Below are 12056 nucleotides of genomic sequence, written 5' to 3' on the forward strand. Positions count from 1 at the left end.
CATACACCAAATATAGAATACAAAGTTAAGAACTTAATTAGCTATTATACTCCATTTTGAAATATTTAGAGTGTCTGATAGTATAAATATACTGGGATTTCTATGGGGAATTCATGAAGGCCATGTTGAGTTCCCCAATGCATAAATACTCTGTGTAACACAGGCATCTATTTATATCAATATATCTATATATCTATAAATGAACACATTTATCTATATCTACCTATATATATAGACATATGTAGTATGTTGACATATTCATATAGTATATATTATTTCATAGAATAAAAAAATCTTAGAGTTTAGAAAGATTTTAGGAGTCCTCTAATCTTGTTCAGTCTTTTCAGAGATGAAAAAATAGGCTCAGAGAAGAAAAGTGGTATACCTATTATCAAATTACTAACAGAATGTTTCTCAAAATATGAAATTCTGCATCAAAATTACATGAGTGACTCACTGAAGAGGCAGATCCCTAAATAACACATACAATTACTAGATGAGAATCTGAGGGTAGGACCTGGGAAACTACATATTAACCATCTCCCAAGTGATTCTTATATATATTATATACCTTTGCATTGAAACCCATTAGGCTAGCTCATAGGAAAGCCAGAAACAGAATCCAGGTTTCTTGAAATCCAGTCTAGTACTCTACTAGGACCATCTATCTGTTTTGCAACGAGTTAAATATTTAGCACTGTGGCTAAGAGCAGAGAGTCTGAAGCCACTTGAATTTATATTCCAACTCTGCCCTGACTCATTACATCCCCTTGGATAAATTGCTCAATTCTGTATCTTGATGGGCTCTCATCTGTAATGAGGCTAACAAAAGGACCACTTCTTAAAGTTGCCAGAAGGATTAAGTTAGTTAATACATGTAAAGGTTTTAAAATACTGACATAAAATAAACACTCAGTATTTTCATACTCCTTGCAAATTATCATCATCAAGTATTTTGTTGCATTGAGGAACCTTAAAAGCACCCTAATTGTAGTGCAACCCTCAGTCTTAAACATTAATTTGACCCAGTACATAAGATTAAGCAGTAAGAGAACTTCAAGATGGTTTGACCACATAGAATGCTAGATGCTAGGGGTTATGAGGCACTTTGATGGACAGAAAAGCATATTAATATCTCATTGCCTATGGTTAAAATGATATAGTTAACTGGATTTCAACTTGTCATGCCATTTCAACATCATTCCCAAGTGAAAGTTAAAATGCATAGACTTATTTTAATTTACATAATAAGGGATGTGATGAGAACTTACAAATCTGTGTTAAAATCACGAAGATAAAAATAGTAGTAAAAGTGGTAGGTAGTAGGACTATTAATGTTAGCAGCTACTATTTATATAATATGTAAGCACTTGATGAATATAATCTTTAGTCCCCAAAACCTTATGAGATAGACATTGTGTTTTTAATTTTTTAAGTTAAGGAAATAAGAAATTTATATTAGGACACACACAGATTAAGCAGTGGAACAGGGATTCAAAACCAGGTGCATTTGTCTCCAAAATCCATTCTTAACTATTACACTATTATCACATCTTATATTAACAAAATTGAACACTTACCACCAAAGGCTTACAGACGCCAAGGTGTACAATGCCTGGTGGCACAGCTTTCAACACTTCAACAGCTTCAGCAAGTGTGGTGTTTTCCAAACAATATTCATTAACTGAGACCAGACGGTCTCCAGGTAACAGCTCTCCCCCTTTTTCTGCAACACCATTTGCCACCAGGGAGCGGATCACAATCACTGACCTTGTGGGATCTAAAGGGTCCTAAGGATCAAGTCAAGAAGAAAAATAAGTCAGTTTCTGAAAACACATAGACTCATGAACCTCATTTAACTATTTACATTAGGTATCCAGCATTCTGGTGAAATTCTTCCAAAGAAGTCAAAATCTACTACAATATCACTCTACATATCCACATAAGTATCAGCTTACATCAAGGTGGGAGCATAATCTTAATTTCAGTTACATGTCTAAAAGGGTTCAAATACATACTTCTTTAAACTTTCAGTGACTGATATTTGTTGGACCATAAGAAGTCTGGTGACAGTTGAGCAATATTCTCTGATATCCTCAAGCATAGTCATATTAGGGACCAAAGACAAGTCTGCTCTTGGATAGTAAGTAGGCTCTAGGAGAAGTATACTATGGTAAATGATGCTTCATTTTTATGTATTCCACCACTGTAAAATCCTCTTGCTAAATCAATGGAGTTCAAAAAAGATATGAAATCCATGCAATAGTCTACTGTATGCAAAAAGAAGTTTAAAAATAATATAATTTATAATATATAAATTGTAACATGGCATAGGGACCCCTAGGTGAGAACTGTTCCAATACAAGAAAATGAGTGTTCCTTCATGAACAAAACCAACGTGAAAATAACTGCCATCCACTGAGAGAGCCCTATTTTTCTTAAGTAGCACTGAAGATAATGTTGACATTCAATAAATACATTTGGCTAATAAGAATCAATTTATAGCCCATTATTTTTTATTTTATTAGACACTGATATATAGCACTCACTATGTGTCAAGCTCTATTTTAAGTGTTTTATTACTACTTGTCTGTTTCTGCAGATGAGGGAACTATCACTTAGAAAGTTGAGGAAACTTGCCAAGATTACCCATGTGGTAAGTGGCAGAGCTAGGATTCAAACTTACCCAGTCAGGCTCCTAAGTCCTTACTCTTGACCACCATGCTCTGCCACTTGCTCCACATTAAATAATGGTACAATTACTAAGCCTCAAATTTAGTAAAGGGGAGAGAAAATAATCAAATCACAGTCGTAACACTTGTTTCTCTGTCTATTTTCTTCTTATTGTTTCATTATGCACATACTGTTCCACAAAGGCAAGATGTAGTAACATGAGATTTTACCACTGTTGAACCCTTCCCAACAAATTAGAGAGAAATGGTCATGCTTTGTGTTAGAATCAGAAGACTATGGAATTGGGGTTGAGCATCTGCCTTTAGCTCAGGGCATGATTCCGGGGGTCTCAGGATCAAGCACCACATCGGGACTCCGTGGGGAGCCTGCTTCTCCCTCTGCCTACGTCACTGCCTCTCTCTGTGTCTCTCATGGATAAATAAATAAAATCTTAAAAAAAATATGACAACTATGAAATTAGCAAAGTGAGAATCTGCCAAGTTCTAGGTTTTGTCAGTTTCAATTGGTTGATGGTTCTTTTGAAGTTTGCTGACGAACTTTTCATCTCTGTTTCAGAAATCAGGTTCATTTTTAAGTCCTGTATGGAATTTTAACCAAATATATTTAAATCAACAAAAGCTACATAGCTAATTCCTTGAAAAATGCCGTCAGGGACGCCTGGGTGGCTCAGTGGTTGAGCATCTACCTTCGGCTCTGGTGTGATTTTGCAGTCCCGAGATTTGAATCCTTCACCAGGCTCCCTGCATGGAACCTGCTTCTATGTCTCTGCCTCTCTCTGTGTGTCTCTTATGAATAAATAAATAAAAATCTTTTCAAAAAAATGCCTTCAAATACAACTTATCTTACTTTCCTTAACCTTGCTTTTCTGCTCTAAGGTCAAGAGACTCTTGATAAATGTTTTAACACGCTCTGATGTATAACACCTCATATTTATGAGGAGGATAGAAAGTAAAAATAGTCACGAGTACTCACTAATAAAGTACATACTGTTAAACTATAATTACACCAATATTTTCAAGTAGAGGGAGCTATTGCATAGGAAGAGAAAAGAAAAGAACAAAAAAAAAAGTACAGTGGTATATCAGCAGGCAATCAGTGCAGATATAAAAGAGCTGTCTATTTTGTCACCGGCAACCATGAATCACAACACACTTTTCATTCTGAAATATGAAACCATTACATTTTAAGTTTGACACACTAATAAATAAGCTGTACAATTATGTCCTTCATTTAGGATGTCAGTTTGTGATGAAAGGCTTTTTTATTAGGGGGGAAGGGAAACTACATAATAGTATATTCCCCTCATGAAATGCACAGAAAGCAGCTAGCATTACTTCATATTAATAATTACTAAACTTTCTTAGAGAAAATTGCAACAGTAAAATATACCAAAAGCAAATAAATGATTTCACTAACTTGGTGCAAGCAATCTCTGCGGTTTCATGTAACACCAAATCAGAAAGTACTATTTTTGCCCTGACTAGGTGAATAGGTTTTCAAAATGCAACCAGCTGAAATGATAGAAACATTTCAAAGAAAGATTAACCAGGCAATAACAGAAATAGAACGATTAATAGATTTCCCTTATTATAGAAAAGTCATGGTGAGCATTCATTTAGACAAAGTACAGTCTTCTTTAGACCTTAAACTAGTTCCAGGTGTGCTTGCTTACTAAAATTTATTCAGGCTTAGACCTCTAGTTATTCTCAACACTAGGTCTAATCTACCACCCTCTCTCCTGGAAGAGAGATCTCAAGGGTAGCTCCTTTGTCATTTAAAAAAAAAAAAAAAAAAAAGACAAACTATCCACTTCTGAAGATGCCCCATTATGTATAATCACTATTTCATTTTCTGGGATGACTTTTCTGTGTGATTTCCCACATAGCTGAATGAAGTTGCTTTAATGAGCAACGGTCATTTCCTTTCATGGTCATCACATGTAGCAGCCGCACTATGGAAAAAGAGCAGCTGCTACTGCCTACTGAGGCGACTACTATTCTTGAGGCTTTGCTGCATAAAAAATGCTGAAAAACCAGCCTGATTTAGCCTACTTGTCATCAGGAAGATCTGTTTTCTGAAAATCTAGCCCACAGTAGCATACTCATGTTGTAGCAAACGAAATGTTACAACGATATTTCTTAAGACCTCTACCCAACTTCCAGATCCCATGCAATTTTTTTAAAGTCTCCATTAGTTTTTATCATCTTTTATCACAATTTTAATACCTCTAATTCTTCCAGTTTTGGTAAATAACACTGCAAGGAACACGGTTTTCCAATATCAAGACATTGCTTTAGACTAAGCAGTCAATAGAGGGCGCTAAAGACTAATCACAGAACACAAGAAACAGCATCTTACTATGCTAACCTTTTGCTTCTGAAGGATTTTTTCTTTATTCAAAAGCCTTATATTATTATACATGTTATAACAGTATCCCACATGTCTGCCTCATCTCAACCATTTATGAAAGTTGTTCCCTACAGCTCGTAAAAATATTATCTAACTCCTACAATCAATTAAGAACAGTTAACCTCCCTCAGAAGACAGGAGATCTGACTTGAATTCTTCTCACTACTTAAAACTATGAAATCCCGAGAACCCAGATAACTGCTCTGTCTCACAAGTGAATACAATCACCTCACCTGCCTAAAGAAAAGTGCATATAAGAATTTTTGAGATTTGCTGAAGTGACGCTAATGTTTGATATTATAAACACAGGATGTTTTCATGTCGGGGGAAATCCAAGTTGACAGACTCCTCTCCTCCCATAATCCCTGACTGGCATTACCATATATACCCAAGCATTCACTTAATGCCTCTCCCCCCACCCTTCCACTGAGTTGCTAGCAAAGGCATGTCAATTTGATCTTCTATTTTCTCTGTCTGACTCTTTCTCTCCATTTCCGCTGCCACTACCTTGGTTTAGTTTCTCATCATTTCTTGCCTGGGCAACTGCTAATCTCCCAGTCTTCAATCTTGCCTCCATCAGTCTATTTTCCACAGAGATAACAGAATGATTGTTAAAAATAAAAACCTGAGGCTCCTGGGTGGCTCATTTAGTTAAGCATCAACTCTTGATTTGGGCTCAGGTCATGATCTCAGGGTGGTGAGATGGAGCACTGCATGAGGCTTTGCATTGGGTACAAAGCCTGCTTAAGATTCTCTCTCTCTCCCTCTCCCACTGCCCACCCTCTCCACGCCTCTGCCCAAGCACATGCTCTCTCTCTAAAAAAATAAAAATTGGGGAACCTAGGTGGCTCAGTCAGTTAAATGGCTGACTCTTTCTTGGGATTCTCTCTCCCTCTCTCTATCCCTCCCCCTGATCGTATGCGCTCTTCTAAAATGAATAAATATATCTTTTAAAAAATAATTCAAAAACAAAATAAAAATGTAATCACAATTTCTTCTCTGTTTAAAACATTTCAGTGACACATAATTGCCTTCAAGATCAAGTCCTAGCTGCTTGATAGAGCAACTCCCTCAGATCTGCCGATTAATGTAAACTCCTCTTGCTTTTCCCCATGCATACCAATGCCCATCCCCATTTGCCCCACACATTGTCCCAACAATACAGAACTACTGAAATCCAGGGATGGTGAAATGCTCTAACATGCTTCGTGACATCCTACAAACCATTCCATCTGCCAGGAATACTTTCCCTGCCCCATTGCCACTTCTCTACATCTTTGCTACCAGAGTCAGCTCAAGTGTGTGTCCACTAATAAGAAGCTTCCCTGACTCTCCTCAAAGCTGACTAAGGAACTTTCTACTCTGTGATATCCCTAAATCCAAAAGAGGACTTCATATAGCACTTGTAATAATAGAGTTTTCCTTGCTGTCCCATACCTCCTAGAATAAGTTGGGTCTAGATGCATCCATAGCACCTTGCTTTTTCTCTATTATAACACTTGACATTTTACAGAAATTATTTTAACTGTGCTACCTACTAAAAATAAGCTTCACAAGAGCAAGGGTATGTTTGCTTATTTATTGCTTTATTTCCAGGACCTACTATAGTGACCACCACTTGGAAGGTACTCAATGGTAGCTGAAATATTGAATGACTGAAACTATTTAGTTTCTCTCTCCTTACTGGACTGTTAAGTATATCAAAGGCAAAAAATACATCCCATCATAGGTGAGTAAGAACAACAGTTAGCACTTACTCAGTTCTTGCCATGACAGGTATGTCCTAGGAATCTTACTTATTAGAATTCATTTAATCTTCAAACCACCATGAGGTAGGTACCACTATCATCCCTATTTTCAAGATGAGAAAACTAAGAGGAAAATTAACCAAGGCACACAGTTGATAAATGGCAGAACCAGAATTTAAACCAGCTGGTCAAGTTCCAGAGTTTATGCTTTTAGCCTTTAGGTGATGCAGCTTCTCTATCTTCAGGTATTTGCCAAATGAATTAATATTGAAAGAAGGCAAAGTGATAGAAGATACATTTATTACCTTGCCAAAGTATGTAAACTGAGTCTTATTTATCACACTTGGCCACTACAGGTTTATATTTCAATACCTAGCTGATGAAGTTAGCACAGAATGTGCAGCATGGCTAAATGTTTATCACACTTGGCCTCTACAGGGTTACATTTCAGTACCTAGCTGATAAAGTTAGCACAGAATATGCAGCTTTGCTAAACATACAAATAAAACATGTATTTGTTTGCCAAATTTTAATTTATATCTGCTTTCTCAAGAATCTACTCATTTGGTGAGCTAGGGACAACTTTAATGAACAGGATATAAACATGTGACAATAATTAGTCCAAATGGATGGGATTCAAAGTTTCTGCAGGGTCTATAAAATGCAGTACATGAATATTTGTGTACATTCCCACAGATCAAAGAGATCAGAATCATGAACTAAGACAAGGTGCAGGGGTAGCACCTGGGGCAGAATAGTGGTTCAGTTGAAATGTGGGCTCTGTGAGAGATAGATATCAACCTGAAGATGTGGGGAGCTCTAGCCAGGAACCTGGTCCATAAGGAAAACTACAAATATGCACGACCAAACATGGCAAGCTCAATAGAAGGGCATGGGAAGACAAATGTTATATAAATAGGAGACAGAAGAAATGAACAAGAATAGGGGTCACATTTAATAAAATTGGCAGTCCATCAGTAAGAGGTATTTTTTTTTAAAGATTTTATTTATTTATTCATGAGAGACACCACAGAGAGGCAGAGACACAGGCAGAAGGAGAAGTAGTCTCCCCACGGGGAGCCCAGTGTGGGATTCAATCCCAGGATCCCAGATCACAACCTGAGCCAAAGGCAGAAGCTCAACCACTAAGACACCCAGGCACCCCAAGAGGTATTTTTTAAAGAAGAACATGAGACCTATACTATGGATTGTCCTGACATTCAACATTTATATGCTTTACAGTGTTACTCTAATGCAGAAAAAAACAGAAATCAAGATGTAAACAAGGACTTAACTACATGGATTCAAAATAAAGAACTTTTGGATTTTAAAATTCTGTATTCAAAACCCTAAATTGTAAACGCATTAAGGAAATAGCATAGGAATTTTGACAGCAGAATGTCAAAGAGACCATATTTTATTTCAGATAAAAATTGTGTCGGGATCCCTGGGTGGTGCAGCGGTTTGGCGCCTGCCTTTGGCCCAGGGCGCGATCCCGGAAACCCGGGATCGAATCCCATGTCGGGCTCCCGGTGCATGGAGCCTGCTTCTCCCTCTGCCTGTGTCTCTGCCCCTCTCTCTCTCTGTGTGTGTGACTATCATAAATAATTAAAGAAAAAAAAAATTAAAAAAAAATTTGTGTCTAGTAGATCAATGGAACAGGATAGAGAACCTGAAAATAAACCCATGCTGGTATGGCCAATTAATCTGTGATGAAAGATGCAAGAATATACACTAGGGAAAAAATAGTCTTTTTAATAAATGGTGTTGGGAAAACCGGACAGCTACACACTATATGAAACTGGACTGGGATCCCTGGGTGGCGCAGCGGTTTGGCGCCTGCCTTTGGCCCAGGGCGCGATCCTGGAGACCCGGGATCGAATCCCACGTCGGGCTCCCGGTGCATTGGGCCTGCTTCTCCCTCTGCCTGTGTCTCTGCCTCTCTCTCTCTCTCTCTCTGTGACTATCATAAATTAAAAAAAAAAAAAAAAAAAAGAAACTGGACCATTTTCTTACACCATACACAAAAATAAATTCAAAAGGGATTAAAGACCTAAATGTGAGGCCTGCAATCATAAAACTCCTAAAACACAGGCTGTAATCTCTTAGACATCAGCCTAACCAATGTATTTATGGATATGTCTCCTCAGGCAAGGGAAACAAAAGCAAATATAAACCACCGGGACTATACCAGAATAAAAACTTTAGCACAGGGATCCCTGGGTGGCGCAGCGGTTTGGCGCCTGCCTTTGGCCCGGGGCACGATCCTGGAGACCCGGGATCGAATCCCACGTCAGGCTCCCAGTGCATGGAGCCTGCTTCTCCCTCTGCCTGTGTCTCTGCCTCTCTCTCTCTCTCTGTGACTATCATAAATAAATAAAAGTTAAAAAAAAATTAAAAAAAAAAAAAAACTTTAGCACAGTAAACACAACCATCAACAAAACAAAAAGGCAACTTACCAAATGCAAGGTGTTTGCAAATGTTATATCTGATAAGGGGTTACTATCCAGAATATATAAAAAACTTATACAACTCAACATCAAATACCAATCTGATTTTAAAAAGATAGTGCTGCCTGGGTGGCTTGGTCAGTTAAGTATCCAACTTGATTTTGGTTCAGGTCATGATCTCAGGGTCATGAGATCAAGCTCCCCATGGGGTTCCATGCTGGATGTGGTGCCTGCTTAAGATTCTCTCTATTCCTCTCCCCTTTGCCTCTCCCCCACTCTAAATAAATTAAAAAAAAATAGATATAGGACTTGAATAGACATTTTCCTAAGGAACATATACAGATGGCCAACAGATACAGGAAAAGATGCTCAACATCACTAATCATCAGGGAAATGCAAATCAAAACCACAATGAGGTATCATACACTAGTAAGAATGGCTAGTATCAAAAAGACAAGAAATGACAAGTGTTGGCAAGGATGTAGAGAAAAGGGAACCCTCATACACTATTGGTTCAAATGAAAATTGGTACAACCACTATGCAAAAACAGTATGGAGGTTCTCTAAAAAAAATAAAGACCCTAAAAAAAAAAAAAAAAAACCTATGATCCAGTAATCCTCCTCTGGGATTTATAACAGCCAAGATGTGAAAACAATGCAAGTGTTCATCAGTAGATGAATGGATAAAGAAAATGTGATACATACACACACACACTGGAATATTACTCACTCATAAAAAAATGAAATCTTGCCATTTTTTGACAACATCAATGAACCTAGAGGGCATTATGCTAAGAGAAATAAATAAGACACAAAATGACAAATACCATATGATTACTCATATTTTTATAAAAAATAAATTAAACAAACAGACTCTCAAATACAGAGAACTGCCAGAGGGGAGGTAGGAGGGGAAATCAGTAAAATAGGTGAAAGAGATTAAGAGGTACAAACTTCCAGTGATAAAATAAGTCATGGAAATAAAAAGTAGGGGACACAGAATATAGTCAATAAGATTGTAGTAACATTGTATGAAGACAGATAGTGGCTATACATCATGGTTAGCAATGAGAAATATACAGAATCGTCTAATCACTATGTTGCACACCTGAAACATAACATCGTACATCAACTACACTTCAATAATAAAAAAAATTGTGCATAGGGGAAGCCCAGGTGGCTCAGTGGTTTAGCACCGCCTTTAGCCCAGGGCGTGATCCTGGAGACCTGGGATCGAATCCCCCATCGGGCTCCCTACACGGAGCCTGCTTCTCCCTCTGCCTCTGTCTCTCTCTGTCTCTCTCTCTCTGTGTCTCTCATGAATAAATAAAAATTTTAAAAATTGTGTATAAATTATTTTATCTGATAATTTTTGATACTTATTGTCAACTGAGTTTATTAAAACATAAAGGTGGCCTACAGTAAACTCATGATAAGAAATATGGTTAAGTCACATAGTTTTAATCCTATATTTAATTACTCAAATTAGTTCTTAAAATTCTGTGCTGCTGAATAGGTCACCACACCAAAATAACTGTTCTTCTCTATTACTGGAGTCTGTCACCAAAATGGAATGATTGCAAAAAAAAGTTTGAGAAAACAACTTCAAACAATTAAGAAATAAAAAGTGCTCTACAAATGAACACATGTCCTAATCAATGAATTCAGTATTGTGGTGTACAGTATCACAAAATGAGGCTGCTGAGCCTAACTCCACAAATATTTATTCACACTTTATAGAAGTGTGGGGAAATATACTTTAAAGATAATTTTAAAGGATCGACATGCATTAATTTCTGGAAAACATGAGGTAGATAGCTATGGAATATTTGATAAGAGAATTACTCCAACTCAACAATGGTGAACTGAGAAAAAGCAACAACCAGTAGCAAATGCTTGTTTCTTGAAGGGTATACTCTTAAATGTGGCATTATTTGAACTGAAGAGTATTGAGTTAAAATCTAAATAAATTCACAAGTAAATTTTCAAAATAAGATATCAAGGAAGTTACTAAAATGGAGAATACTGAAAGAAACCAATGTATTTAAAAAGAAGACCACTAACTCTTCCATCCTGGAGGTAGGTGGAAGAACGAACTGGTACAAAGGCAAAGGAAAGGTTCTTTTACACACACACATACACACATGCACACACACAAATATATATCTTAAAGGAAAAACAGGGATCTGCAGAAGCTCTGATGTACAGCTGGCATGAGTTAAAATTTCCATTGTGAGCAAACGTCAATCAGGAAACAGAATCCAAAGATTATTTTTTTAGGGGAGAAAATGTACATAGGAGAGAAAGACAAGGAAGACAGTGATTTGCTCCACTAGTGGTAGGATGGGTGTAGATTAAAAGTCAGGGGACAAGTTTTGAGTCCCAGCTTGGTGCCAGCCTGACCGTATATAATTTCACAAGTTCATTTCTCTGGGTCAGTTTCCTCAACTGTAAAACGAGAACATGACAGTTAGAATCTGTTTCCCCAACTCCAAAATCCCATAACTAAATTTGACAGAGTATCTTGAGTCAAATTTGTCATTAATTTCTACCAAAACATTTCAGAAAACCACTATAAGAAGCAGGGAATGATGGAAGTTAATTCGAAACATGGCACCAGTAATGAAAAAGATGCACACTATGGTCACAAATATGGTATGATTTTTGTTAGTGATGTCTTTTAAGAACTCATAAAAAAGCCACTCACGGGCAGCCCGGGTGGCTCAGCAGTTTAGCGCTGCCTTCAGCCCAGGGC

At 37.3% G+C, this 12056-nt stretch overlaps 1 protein-coding gene across 9 annotated transcripts in view; it reads right to left on the reverse strand.

Moving 5' to 3' along the window:
- The window catches only part of PATJ (PATJ crumbs cell polarity complex component), a 355573-nt gene that overhangs the window by 251531 nt on the left and 91986 nt on the right, over positions 1-12056 (reverse strand). For all 9 annotated transcript variants that reach the window (XM_049110354.1, XM_049110355.1, XM_025427867.3 and 6 more), the window contains exon 18: positions 1581-1790. In XM_049110354.1, the coding sequence (XP_048966311.1) occupies positions 1581-1790 (210 nt within the window). The remainder of the gene's footprint in view (positions 1-1580; positions 1791-12056) is intronic.

This window comes from Canis lupus, chromosome 5 (genome assembly GCF_003254725.2).
Source record: "Canis lupus dingo isolate Sandy chromosome 5, ASM325472v2, whole genome shotgun sequence".
Taxonomy (NCBI): domain Eukaryota; kingdom Metazoa; phylum Chordata; class Mammalia; order Carnivora; family Canidae; genus Canis; species Canis lupus.